At 45.4% G+C, this 14,679-nt stretch overlaps 1 protein-coding gene across 4 annotated transcripts in view; it reads right to left on the reverse strand.

Moving 5' to 3' along the window:
* Positions 1–5,811: 5,811 nt before the first annotated feature.
* Positions 5,812–14,679, reverse strand: part of MLLT10 (MLLT10 histone lysine methyltransferase DOT1L cofactor) — a 188,600-nt gene continuing 179,732 nt past the window's right edge. For all 4 annotated transcript variants that reach the window (XM_040434434.1, XM_040434433.1, XM_040434435.1 and 1 more), the window contains 6 exons: positions 14,206–14,394; positions 13,369–13,454; positions 11,557–11,906; positions 11,338–11,440; positions 9,269–9,496; positions 5,812–7,548 (listed from right to left, as the gene is read on the reverse strand). In XM_040434434.1, coding sequence (XP_040290368.1) covers positions 7,504–7,548; positions 9,269–9,496; positions 11,338–11,440; positions 11,557–11,906; positions 13,369–13,454; positions 14,206–14,394 — 1,001 coding nt within the window. In that variant the 3' untranslated portion in view covers positions 5,812–7,503. The remainder of the gene's footprint in view (positions 7,549–9,268; positions 9,497–11,337; positions 11,441–11,556; positions 11,907–13,368; positions 13,455–14,205; positions 14,395–14,679) is intronic.

Below are 14,679 nucleotides of genomic sequence, written 5' to 3' on the forward strand. Positions count from 1 at the left end.
CCTGCCGCAAGTGTGAAAGTACCCTTAGGCAGTTGCTTTGAAGAACCCATGGCTGCTGTTTTTTGGGACAAGGTTAAAGGAGTCCTAATGATGATTGTGAACAAGCCTTAAAAGGGGTTGTCCTGCCATTTATATTGATGACCTATCATCAGGATAGGTCATCAATATCTGTTTGGCGGGGGTCCCATACCCGGCAGCCCCAGAGATCAGCTGTTTGAAGAGGTGGGGCTTCATGTGAGCGCTGCTTCCTCTTCACTACGCGTAATCTCCTATGGAGCAGTGCTGTAGTGTAATTACAAGTACTCGCTCCATTCAAGTGAATGGAGCAAGTACTTGTCATTACACTGCACCGCCAAAAATTCAAAGACGATGGGCAGTGTAATGAACAGGAAGCAACGCTTACATGGAGCGCCGACTCCTCTTTAAATAGCCAACACCCAGCACTCCTGCCGATCAGATATTGATGATCAATCCTAAAAATGTAATTAATATAAATGGCAGAACAACCCATTTAACCCTAACAGACTATTTAAGGTCTGAGAACTCGGTCAAAGTTATCTAAGCGCTCAAATCTACTTTTCCAAGGAACTCCTTTCCTTTTTTTCACTCTAAAATTGTACAAAACGAAATAATCCACAGATTTTGCTAAAAATTTTAAAAAGTGTTTCATCTTCAACTTTATATCTTTTGGAGATCATTTCATGTTCAACTTGCTTAACTGTTCATAGTAACAGTCATTTTGCCTAGAGGTGCCCAAACTTTTGTATGCCACTGTATATTTGTATACAGGATTTTAATTGTTTATGTTGGCTCTAATATTTATATTTTGTATTATACTTTTGGTTTGCTTTTTCTGTTTCTGTTCAGTTATTATTAATAATAGTAAGCCAGTATAACAATATTATAAGGGTTTTCCAGGTATTTTCTATATTGATGGCCGGTCAGTGACAGCACTGTTCATTGGTCACATGGCCTACTAGCAGCTCACTCCCAATCAAGTGAATGGGCCTGTGCTGCTATACCAAGCACAGCCACTATACAATGAACGGCGCTGTGCTTCTTAAGCTGTGAGAAGGTCACAGCGATCAATGGAGTGCAGCGACAGAGGTGGCTGTGCTTAGTGCACATCTATCAAGCATTTGTGGCATATTTTGTGGATGTGCCATAGATGGCTATGATATGCGGATACCCCTGGATTGTCATTTAAAGTGATCAGATTCAGTTTTATAAGGGTTGGGGGGGGGTCTTGCCTGTTTTCAGTGCCGCGCGCTCAACTTTGCTGCAAGTCCACTCTTTGCCATGAAAACAGAATACACAATTGATGACACCTGGAGCAGATCATTTCTTAGCAGTCTCATCTTAAAAAAAAAAACTCTCTAGTAATAAAACCCCCTTATTGTAGGGGAGGCGAGCTGCCTCTCTCCTCTACATTTAATATACAGATGTTGATGCCATCAGACTAAATTATATTCTGTAATCTTGGAAGTGGTAACCTGCCAAGCCCATGATTAATATGGTGCTAGTAATGTTAGGGCAAGGATTCCTGCTCTTTGCATCGTGAAATAAAATATGGTGTACTTTGATCTGCTTCTTTTAAATGCATTGCACATATGGGAAGACCAATAGCGCTGGTTATTGCAAAATCTTTAATAAAAAGTAAAATCATTGTCCCTGCCACATCATAAACTGCCAGCTTTACTGCGCGCTCAAAAGAATGTTTAACTAAGTGACAATGAACTCGAAAATTCCACGTTGACGTCCTTCGGCCAAGCACAATGTGCGTCCTATTCTGAGTTTTAGGGCTCATGCGCACGACCATAGCCTGTTTTGCGGTTTGCATTTTGGGGAACAGAATGTCCGGCCCATTATTGAACAGTCCTATCCTTATCCGGACAATAATAGGATATGTTCTATATTTTTGCGGGTGCCACTGAACGGACATGGACAGCACATGGTGTGCTGTCGGCATCTTTTGCAGCCCCATTGAAGTGAATGTTACACTGTTCATGGCACTTGTTACCCATGACGTGCTTAGTGTGGAGCTCCAACCCTCGTATCTTCAGGATAAGGCCTCTTGTGGCCCACATACGGCAGGTCTGAAATACACAGGCACCGGCCGTGTGCACTCCGCATCACGGATGTGGACCCATTCACTTGAATGTGTCTGCAATCATGGAGATGCGGAATGGAAGTGCTTCTGTCCGTTCCACCAGCTGTTTAAAGGTGTGGCAATGCTCCAGTGATCGCTGGGGCCTTTACACAGCATACCAAGCACAGCGCCATACATTGTATCGTGGCTGTGCTTGGCATTGCAGCCCGGGCCCATTGTCTTAGTAGGGCTGAGCTCTCCCTTGGTCATGTGACTGATAAACACGATGTCACTGGCCTAGGAAGAGGCCACGGCACTCACTGGAGGGCCATGGCCTCTTCAAACAGATTATTAGTGGGGTTTCCAGAAGTCGGACCCCCACCATTCTGAGGATAGGGTATTCATACTAAACTCCTGGAAAAACCTGTTTAATACTTTAATAATGTTGATGTGGTATTTAAAATATTGTATATCACAGACCACCACCACTAAAACAGCCTTTATTTGATATGTCTAAAAATAACCAATAAGTGTCTTAAAATAATTTTCGGACTTATGGGCCCTATGGCGAAGAGAAATAATGTCCCTAATCTATAGGCCCCATAGAGCAGAGATGAATAGGGACATTATTTCTCTTCGCCATAGGGCCCATAAGTCCGAAAATTATTTTAAGACACTTATTGGTTATTTTTAGACATATCAAATAAAGGTTATGTTTTAGTGGCGGTGGTCTGCGATTTATATTTCTATAGCCCCACTTCGAATAATTATCTGACAGGACTGTGACATTTTTCAATAATGGGTTTCTGCCCCTTTTGTCCTCCCCACGATCCAGCCAGGTTTCTATGATTGTTTTCAGCTATATAATCCTTTTACCTTACTATTGCTCCATTCCTTATCACCCGTAGCGCAGGTAACACAGCTTCATCCTGTACATTTCCGGAAATTCAGAGGCTTCTTTCCATTGCAATCTTCCAGATGGGTTTTGGCTGTAATGAAGTTTTGTCTTCGTGCACCTGAAGCCTAGATTCCTGATAAAAAGCTGCAGGCGTCGGCGTTAAGAGCTGATGACTCCTCATCTCCACCCACACAACTATCTGTGCACACGTGCAACCACAAAGCCCTGTGATCCGGAGCCGAGAAGATGAAGGGAGGACGCCATGACCTGCGCCGCCCTGCAATCACGTAGTAACGCAGCCAGCCTGTGTACATTATTAAAATTTATTCTAAAAACTCCTGTACATTTCTCTCGATACACATGGATTGTGACATCTAAGTAATAGAACAAACCAATTGGTTAAAGCAGTTGGTGACGATACAAAACTGGAACCAGGCTGCCTGCCTCTTACATACAAGCGTGTACAAAAATCACTTCACCCGGGTCTTAAAATCCCCCTGAAAATATAAAAATAAATTAACTTTAATTTGTATTTTATTCCATTTGTCGATTTGAAATATTACAAATCAAAATATTATTGTTTCCATATGAACTTTTCTTATTTTGTTATTAACAATACAAAACAGATTCACAAAAAGAGAACGAAAAAAAATAAATCCCTATGTACAGAATGAGGTAAGGGCTGAGCAGTAACCTGCAAGACACATTACTGGAGGAAAGCGTGCTCTCGTCAGACGCACAGTGGAGGTCAAATTGCGATGGGGTCCATTTCTCTATTACCGTTAATAATGCAAACAGTCAACTACAGATCAGCAGTCCTGCAAGCGATAGCTCTGCAAGCAGTGATATGAAGTCGGCCAGTAGGGTTTTAATGACGAGGACCGGAGCAACTCAAAAACCGATGCCGCTCTCCTGGACATATATGCCCCTTGTGTTCACACCATGGGTAACACAGATTTGTTAATGTTTTTTTATTTTTTTTGTATGTAGATAAAGAAGACCCCCCCCCCCCCCCCCCAATTCCTCACTTTTTTCAAAACCTTTGCTTGTGTCAGTGAATGGAATAACTCTAGTTGACATCCAGATTCTTGCCCGTACAGCTATGTGAGCAACACATTTTCAGGATCAGATTTTTTGCCTTTGTAATAAAAACTGATTATTTCTACTCAGTTACAGCAAGCAGAGATCTGCCATTTGGGTGTTCAGTGTCAATACTTATTTACCAAAAAGAGAAACAAAGAGAATGAGGACACGAGCCCCAAAACTTTCTCTGGGAATGTTTCTCCTCTGAGCTTGGTTTTGTTCCCATTTTCGGTAATTAAAGGGGTATACCCACCTTGGACACTGGGGGCATATCGCTAGGATTTGCCCCCAAAGTTTGATAACTGTGGCTCCCACCTCTGGGGCCCGCACCTATGCTTAGAACGGAGCCCGCAAAGTGCCGGAGGGCGCACCGCACATGCTCGGCCACCATCCATTCATTTCTATGGGACTGCCGAAATTAGCCCAGCTGTGGGCTTGACTATTTTTGGAAATGAATGGGAAGTACACCGCACAAGCGCAGCGACCGCTCCATTCACTTTTATAGGGCTTGTGGAAATAGCTGGACCAATGCTACGGTCGGGCGGTTGCATCCTCCAGCACTTTGCTGGCTCAGTTCTTAGTAATAGGTGCAGGTGCCAGAGGTGAGACCCACACCTATCAGACATTGGAGGCATAACCTAGGGATATGGCCCCAATGTCCAAGATGGGTATACACCTTTAAGGCAGTTCTCCGGGATTTACATACTGATGACCTATGCTCAGGATAGGTCATCATAATGAGATTGACAGGTGTCTGACTCCGGGCGCCCCCGCTAATCAGCTGCTTGAGGGGGCCAAAGCACTCCTCTAAGCGCCGCGGCCTCCTCGCAGACTACCAAAAACAGCGCCGTACATTGTATAGCGGCCGTGCTTGGTATTGCAGCTCAGCCCCATTCACATTAACGGGTCTAAGCTGCTCCCAGGCCATGTGAACGATAAATGTAATGTCACATGGCCTCAAATCGAGCGCCGTGGTCTCTTTGTTCATCTGATTGCCGGGTGTCTGACCCTCTGGCAATCTTATATTGATGACCTATCCTGAGGATAGGTCATCAATAAGTAAATCCCGGAGAACCCCTTTAAGGGTTTTGTTTCACCTGTCATACACCCTCCGTATTAGGACATACCGATGTAATAGATGAAACAGACAGGGAAACTTTCCAACCCAGATGGCCATACATTATACAAAGCTTATCAAAACTGTACATAAAACTGGACAACCCCTTTACCAATCGATCAGGACAGTCCGCATACCATCGCACCTCCCTAAGCATTTGGGGCATACTTAACAGCTGCAACCTTTTCTCTCCCTAATGTCAGCAGGGCTCTATAATGGGGGCAGATGCAGCATTCTACTAGATGAGAAAGAAGAAGCCTTTAAACTTTTTTGGAATAAATAGGAAAGGATATTTAAACTTTCTTTTCAGTTTCATTTTTTTTAAAGCAACATAAACGAGAAAAAAATATTTTCAAAGTGTGGTAGAATGACTTTAAATGTCAAGTTTTCAAATTCCTGCTGTATTTTATTCTCTCTGGTACTGTGTGGATCTACATGCCTTTCAGTTGCATAGATCAGCGGGTCCCTGTCATTTATCATGGGAAGAACATGCCCAGTGTGCGATATCATATTAGATAAGGTAACTATCGACCAAACCCTCCAAATTTGGGCAACTGGCCAACCATCTAATGTGTATGGGGGCTGAGCTTACTCTACCCTGACGGCAGATGTTGGAGGTAAAGAAACATAGGCATATTGGATGTGACCGTGCTTGTTTTCAGGAGATAAGTTGGCGTCAGAGATATCTGACAACAGGCTATGCTCATCTCCATAAAAACACACCGCAGAGCTAAGCATGCATGTGTATGGGGGGTGTCGGAAGGAATGGCTGGCGTATCAACAACAGCAATCTAATGTGTATGGCTATCTCAATCCATTGTCTCATCGCAGACAACCCTTTTAATCAGAGAAATGCTTGGTTTTGAAAGGGGAAGGTTTGCCCGGCTATACATTTTTCCTGCAGCAGTACTATATGGTGGTTCATCGAGGGGGTCGCGATCAGGACTACCCCTCTCAATGTCTGATGGGTGCAGGTCTCACCTGTGCGACTCGATATTATCTCTAGAACTGAGTCCACAAAGTGAAAGCGAGCGGACTGCGCATGTGTGTCCGCCCTACATTGATTTCTATGGGACTGCAGAGCGCTGGCTTGGCTATTTCCGTCAGCCCTATAGAAGTGAATGGACCAGTGGCCACGCTTGCGCAGTGTGCTTCCCATTCATTTCTATGGGACTACCGAAAATATTTTCGGAACCCCCATAGAAATGAATGGAGGACAGACACACATACGCAGTCCGCTCTCTTTCACTTTGGGGACTCCGTTCTAGAGATAGGTGCAGGTTCTAGAGGCGAGACTCGCACCTATCAGACATTGGGGCATATCCTAGTGATATGCCCCCAATGTATGACATGGGCCAACCCCTTGAAGCCTTAATTGGACATGGTGTTGTCCTGCATGCACCGCCCCTTTAATAACTCTGAGCTTCAGCAATGAGAGGAATATAAAACACAGCCGGCATGGTGCATGAACCAGGACATTGCTGAACTAAGCAAATGCTGGTATTCCAAGCTGAAGAGTAAGAACATCAAATGCAGTCACTCTCAGTCCTAGGAAACCTACATGACACGTAAACCTGGCTAATTCCACAGACTAATCTCGTAACTGTCTGTTTTCATGTCCTACAAAAAAAAAATCAAATGCTGCCACAGAAATGATCTTAGATAAAACAGCCCAAAGTGTCGGGAATTCTCCCCGCAGTTGCATAACTCATTGCTCAGAAATAAATAAGCGTGAACCACGGCCAGTATTAGTGGCATCGAAGACAGACCCAGCCTCTAGTGCAATGTGAATGCTTCTGGCACGTCTGCTCTGGGAACCTCAGCCACAGGCACTTTCAATGGAATAACATGGCGCTGTCCCCGCACCAACCCTTCCGCAATCTCTTACTGTACATCAACTGCTGGAGAACACGTCTGGTAACACGTACATTGTTCATTAATACCGTTAAGTGACCGGTAATAAAATTGCACCAAGGTATCACGAGCGCCCCCCCTAGCAGTCGGGAGTCACCAGTGTTTTTACCTTTCTCAGACTCAATACAGCAAAAGTTTCAGTGCAACAAAGCGACAAGTAAGTTACAATGAATAAATATCTGAAGCCTTGTCAAGCTGCCGCCATTTTCTCTTCGCTCTGAAATAGCGAGCCCATCGACGTGCAGCAATGTGCTACTTCCCCGTCTGTCAGAAGGACAAGGGAGAATATGGGGTCAAGTCAATGGGTCTTCATTTGCATTGTTTCTTTGCTACAAAAAGGAAGACGTTGGTTTTGAGAAAGTCAAGTGCCAGGTGGATGCATGGAGCCGTTCCTCTCGCGCATCAGCTCTTATCTTGCATAACTGGTCCATTCTTCTCTCCGAGTCTCTAAGGAGAAAGGAAACGTGCAGTGCATTATTTTTGGGGCACTGATGCAGCAGCGTTCTGTGCTCAATGTGAGTTTGCCATTTGGCACAACTGATCATATAACAAGCTCTTCAAATGACAAATCCAGCAGTACCGCATCAGACTAGCCTCTAGAATGAATAGAGAAGTAAACTGTAGACCAGAGGCACAAATGCTCTCGCCCGAGGAACAGCCTGGCGTCTGCTAATTTTTCACCAATAACACAATAAAAAATAAAAAAACACAAATGCTTAGCTAAACATTGGTTTTCAAAGAAATTCTCAAAATCTCCTAATCCTTCTAAATGCAAGACAAGGCTCCCATTCACATTAGTGAATTGCTGGTCAAACACACCGTTTTCAGCAGGACCAACCAACAACCTAATGTGTACAGGGATCTCCTGACTCTCTCTGTCGGAGGAGAGAAGGATCAGGCAAATTGAATTTTTTGGCCTGATCCTTTTGTCCTTCCAAGACATAAGCTTCCATAAGAGGTGTCTGGCAGCAGCTTTCTCCTCTCTCCCCACTGAAAACATATATTCTCAGCCAAGCTGGCCGTCTATGTGTATGGGGGAGTTGGAAGAGAGAGCTGTTGGTCAAACGTTCAGCCGACAGCTACTGATGGTGTAGGGACCCTTTTACAAAAGGTTCCCTCCTAACAATCGTTTATCTCCTAAGCCACCTTTCCACCTAAACCCTACTTCTATTCTTTTATATAAGGCAGGCATGCTTAACCTGCGGCCCTCCAGCTGTTGCAAAACTACAACTCCCAGCATCCCTGAACAGCCTACAGCAGGGCATGGTGGGAGTTGTAGTTTTACAACAGCTGGAGGGCCGCAGGTTGAGCATGCCTGATCTAAGGGAATTCTGACATTCCTACTCACCATCATGACTACTGTTTTTCTGGAGTGAAGATAGAGCACGTGCATTGACAATCCAAACAGCAGCTATGGCAGCTAGAAACAGCCAGGTGTGATTTTCTATAACTCCCATAGAGTTGATCCTTTGGAGGAAGATTAGGACCCCTGCAGTGATCGATGGGAACCCCAGTGGTGGGGAACCCAAAATATAAACCCTGTTAAAGGAGTCATCTCATCTGAGACATTGGTGGCATATCACTAGGATATGCCACCAATGTCAGATAGGTGCAGGTCCCAAGTCTGGGAACCGCAGCGATCTTTAGAACGGGTCCCCGAATGTGATGGTGGCAATCTGACTTTGTTTGTACCCAAATGTAATGGCGATTGCACCATGCATGCGCGGCATGCTCTCTATTAATTTCTATGGCAGTCCTGAAAATAGCTGAGCGAGCGTGCCTAGCAATTTTCAGAACTGCCATAGAAATTAATAGAGCGCACTGCGCAAGCATCACTTCTAGCTCGGCTGTTTTTGGCAGTCCCACAGAAATGATTGGAGGGCAGCCATGCATGCTCGGCTGCTCCCCGCTCACTTCAGGGGTCCTGTTCTAGACATAGGTGTGGGTCCCCTACCGTATCTGATGTTGGTGGCATATCCAAGCGATATGCCACCAATTCCTCAGATGATACAACCCTTTTAAGGTCAACAGAGTGCACATTCTTCCGAGGAGGGCTGCATTTACCAGGCTAAACACTTAATTCCAGATTTGATTCCTTTATTAACATGAATATTTCTTTAGGCTATAAGTCACACGCTTGCTCCACTGCTGACACACAGACACTTACTCCGACTTTGTGAGCTGCGTTGTCGGCGTGCATGGCCAGGAAAGGGTTGGTAGCGGCGGAGTGCAGGGTGGTGGCGTGTGCTCCAACCAGAAGGTTGTTGAGGGGTAAATGAGCTGTGGATGGGATCTGCAACTGCTGAAGATCAGGCTGGTGGTGGTGGTGGTGGTGGTGCTGTTGCTGTGAGTGTTGCTGCTGCATGATCTGATAGAACAGGGCGTGGTGCTGCTCCTGGGGGCGACAGACAACATTCAAATGAAGACATACAGCTTGTCAGCTGGGACACTGCAGGCGATAGTCACATGTGAAAATGCATGTTATTTATATGAATAAAAAACTCAGCGTTCTGACTGCATAAAAAGCACCACTGGGGGGCAGGCTGCTCTGCCGTGCTCGTCTTATCATAAGTCCCTTCTCATTAAGCCTCAGAAATCAGACCTAAGATGCAGGATGTGGACATGATTATTGGAGATTCTTATAAAAACCTGACTGGGGTAAAATCAAACAAAATTCTAATGGAAACAGCAATTTTTATTTTGTAGTGACTGCCTAATCTTTCTCGACAGCGGATAGAGCAGGCCCAGAGTCTGCAGCAATGTCTTTTGGCATAGCAGCTTTAAAACTCCTGCGATCTAACAGGAGCAATACTGTGGCCTTGATTGCACCCGGCGATCATGTGATCACCAGATGCTCCCCTGGGATGGCAGAGCTGCTGTGTCTACCTGGATCAGCTCTGCCAGAGACTCATTTCCACAGGGGACTGGCGGCTCAAAAAATATTTTGTTAGCCCAACAAATAAAGTTAGGTTCTGTTAAACCACCCCAAGGGAAAAAAGCACTAAGAAGTGCTCAATCATTTAGAGCTAAAGCACCCGGCTCATTAAAGGCGTTGTCCCATCTTGCCAAGTTGCTTTTATTCTGTTCCTTTTAGCTTAATAATAAACTTACCCTATTCATGTTATTTCCGCTATGGCCTCCTCCTCTACCTATTTCTTACTTATTCTTCTTACCCTTTGTTTATTGCTTGTTGTGAGGGGATATGGCCACCGCTGATATATCGTAGCGGTGGCTGCGCTTGCCCTGTGTCTTTGTTTCAGTGTTTTTGCCTGTGTTGGCCAAGACTAGATGAGAGCGCATATATTTGCACATGCGCAGCATCTCCCAATCCAGCCATCGCTCTGCATTGCAATAGTCATCAATGGAACAGCTCCTGAGCATAGGCAATAGCCCAGGAGCTATTCGGTGAAGCAAAGTAGAGTGCAAGCAGCTGCTGTAAATGCTGCTAATAGGCTTATGGCGTGAGCTCGTACAGAACATTGCTTGCCTGTACTAATAGGCCTCATTCACACGTCAGTGGTCCACGGACGTGTGCTGTATGTGTTCTCCACGGACAGCAAGCGTCCCCATTAATTTTAATGTGTGTATTTAAACATCAGTGTGTTAGCACTGTCTGGGGGTCAGTTTTTATTTTTTTTGCCCGGATGCATGCTCTAGTTTGTCTGTGTTCACAGATCCATCACGCCCATTATAGTCTATGCATCCGTGATAACCACGGATGCCATCCGTGCTGCATCTGTGTTTTACGGATCATTAGGAAGGGATGCTTTGAAAATTATTTTTCCACTGTGTAGTGTCAGCGAAACACGGATGGCACACGGACAGCAAAAAACGGACACAATGACCCAACACGTATCCGCAACACTGACCACCTGCTCACAGATTTGAGCACGGACACGGACCTGTGAATGAGGCGTTAATCAAAGTGGAAGGTACTGCCCATGCATAGGACAGGAAGCAGTGACATGCGGCAAGGGAAAGGAGCTCAGAATGACAGATGGGACAACCCCTTTAAGGAGTTAAAAACCAACTGGTCGATATGAGGACATTTTAAGGTCTGCTTTACGGATGCAGCATGCGAGACCTCATCAGCTTCTACTTACAGACCATAAAACTTAAGAAGAACCAAGTTCCTTCAGTAAAACCAAGGGATCCAAGTGTTGTGGCTGTAATAGGGACCCCAAGATGCATCCATACTTGTACGGGTAAAGTGGTCCTAGACCTGCAAACTCTTACCGGAGTCAGCTGCTGGGAGCTCAGAAGCTGCTGGAATTGCTGCTGTTGCTGATGAAGGAGCAGCTGCCTTTGCTGGTCCGAGAGGAGTCCCAATCCAGAGGCACTGTAATAAGGAGCAGCTTTAGTACAGACCACTATGCAGGGTGTGGGCTAAGCTAAAAAGCAATAGGAAGCCACTGTCTCCACAATATCGCACAGGTGACAATGGTCAGCCCTTACCTGTTTGTTAAAGTAGAAGAGATTGGGTGTGTAACGTTGGGCAATATTGTCCCGTGAGTAAGAGCAGTAGTTTGGGGTAATGTCGCAGGAGTCTGAATCACTCCGTTCAAAGCCCCAACAATCCCATTAATCGCCAGCTGGTTTGCTGGAAGAGCTCCCATTATTGCACCCACTCCCGGCACGGCAGGAAGAGCTGGCGTGACTGACTGAATGCCACTTGTTAGTGTTCCCATGGTGACTCCATTGATTCGCTGAACCCCTTGGACTTGTTGTGCTGGACTCTGACGATCGGGGGGCGGAGTGGAGAGTGAGGAAGAACTGCTGGTGCTCTGCCTACTTGATGTGAGTTCCTTAAAAGGGTTAAAACATAAAAACAAAAATCAAGATCACTAAAATCCTTTCTGCAATATCTACTCAACCTATACGCAGACCGCCCGCCCTAATCTGACTTTTATTACAGTCGGGGATGGTAGAAGCCCCTTAAATATTGATTCATTGCAGCCAAAACACATTCACGTTGGCATTCAGAAAAGCCTTTGTCCATCCCTCAAAATGGCTGCGTCTGGGGTGACAGGTCTTCATGAGGTTCTGTGACCTTTAAATTGACAGAGCCTGCCGAGGAAACGCAACGCCGCTGCCTGCACTTGCTGTGTCACATACCAATAACATGGGCTTTCCAGGGAATCTATAATATCAGGTCACTATATACACTCACCTAAAGAATTATTAGGAACACCTGTTCTATTTCTCATTAATGCAATTATCTAGTCAACCAATCACATGGCAGTTGCTTCAATGCATTTAGGGGGGGTGCTCCTGGTCAAGACAATCTCCTGAACTCCAAACTGAATGTCAGAATGGGAAAGAAAGGTGATTTAAGCAATTTTGAGCGTGGCATGGTTGTTAGTGCCAGACGGGCCGGTCTGAGTATTTCACAATCTGCTCAGTTACTGGGATTTTCACGCACAACCATTTCTAGGGTTTACAAAGAATGGTGTGAAAAGGGAAAAACATCCAGTATGCGGCAGTCCTGTGGGCGAAAATGCCTTGTGGATGCTAGAGGTCAGAGGAGAATGGGCCGACTGATTAAAGCTGATAGAAGAGCAACGTTGACTGAAATAACCACTCGTTACAACCGAGGTATGCAGCAAAGCATTTGTGAAGCCACAACACGCACAACCCTGAGGCGGATGGGCTACAACAGCAGAAGACCCCACCGGGTACCACTCATCTCCACTACAAATAGGAAAAAGAGGCTACAATTTGCACGAGCTCACCAAAATTGGACTGTTGAAGACTGGAAAAATGTTGCCTGGTCTGATGAGTCTCGATTTCTGTTGAGACATTCAAATGGTAGAGTCCGAATTTGGGGTAAACAGAATGAGAACATGTATCCATCCTCTGATGGCTACTTCCAGCAGGATAATGCACCATGTCACAAAGCTCGAATCATTTCAAATTGGTTTCTTGAACATGACAATGAGTTCACTGTACTAAAATGGCCCCCACAGTCACCAGATCTCAACCCAATAGAGCATTTTTGGGATGCGGTGGAACGGGAGCTTCGTGCCCTGGATGTGCATCCCTCAAATCTCCATCAACTGCAAGATGCTATCCTATCAATATGGGCCAACATTTCTAAAGAATGCTATCAGCACCTTGTTGAATCAATGCCACGTAGAATCAAGGCAGTTCTGAAGGCAAAAGGGGGTCCAACACCGTATTAGTATGGTGTTCCTAATAATTCTTTAGGTATATTCTTGAGTGTATATTCCTGAATGTTAATCTCCAGTTCTATAACGGCTGACGTACCTGGTGCTGGGCAGGATGAGAGCTCTCAGTCTTGAAGTTTCCGAGGTGAGGGCTTTTGCTGATGCTCAGTCGGTCTGTGCTGGATACTACAGACAAGGAAATACAGCAGATTAGTATATAATGTAGAGCTGGCCATACCCCCTTAGTCAACAGCTATTCCTCCCGACCCTCCACCACACCATACAATCTGCACAGGACGACACATGATCCTATTTGAGGATAGCATCATCCTTCGTGGTGCACGGTATAAGCTTAGACCTCCATATAAGCCCAGCTATTTTTTAATACCCACCATCTACCTAAAAGCACTAATGAATGTGGCAGTGTGAAATTAACCCTCAGCATACCCTGACAGATGCTGTGAGTTTTAGTTTTACAATAGTTGGAGAGATGTTGGTTGAAGGCTGTGGCCGTAGAGCACGCTCCATCTCGTTCTTTACTGCGGGGGCTTGCACAGGTGCAAAATCAGACCACAGTGGATCATAAAGCGTCAGTCATGTCTGTTCTGGAAGCCATGATGCCAATATGAACAATGCGCATGAACAGAGGAAGAGGCTAGACTTTGGGTTTCTTGACCAAACTAGCAGAGACAGTGGGGGATCATGGCCTCTACGTCGCCTCCGTCTTTCGCTGGGAACTAACTAAGGAGGCAGGACCTACAGAAAGACGTAGGGGTTGGACTTTAATTGTAGATAAGACAGTGAAGCGGGCAATGGAGGAGAAGGGGAGACTAAATGAAGCCTCCATATGGAACAGGATTAACTTTAGGAAAACGCATCATGGGAATATCACCTCAAACTTTACCGGATATTAAACTCAGCTCTCCAGTGCTCTTACCATTCTGCAATGGGTATGAATGCACCTGAGAAGATGCCGCATGGTTGGAAGATATAGTGGGGAAGGGAACAGACAGCTGTGCATTCAGAAGCTGCAGCCGCTCCTTTCTGGCAGTGAGGTTCTTGATCTGTTCTTCCAATCGCCGGTTCTCCACTTGCAGCTGGTGCAGGGACTTTAGCATACCTAAAACTGGAAGCAAAGGAAGACGTCAGCAGGCACTCTGCTACACGAGGGTGAGATCACAGGAAATAATACTACGCTGCTATGTACCTTTCATCCACCAAGGATTCTGTGCTGGATTTTACCTTTGACGGAGGCTCTCACAGACACCAAAACATCACCGGTGGTACAGATCGAATGACAAGTCAATGCTACAAAGCTACATCTTCTAGTTATACGGGAGCAGAGGATAGGTCATTCAGGAGTCTAGGAAAGCTGGGTGACTAGCCATTTATAAACTGTAATGGCAGCCAC

Source organism: Bufo bufo, chromosome 5 (genome assembly GCF_905171765.1).
Source record: "Bufo bufo chromosome 5, aBufBuf1.1, whole genome shotgun sequence".
Taxonomy (NCBI): Eukaryota; Metazoa; Chordata; class Amphibia; order Anura; family Bufonidae; genus Bufo; species Bufo bufo.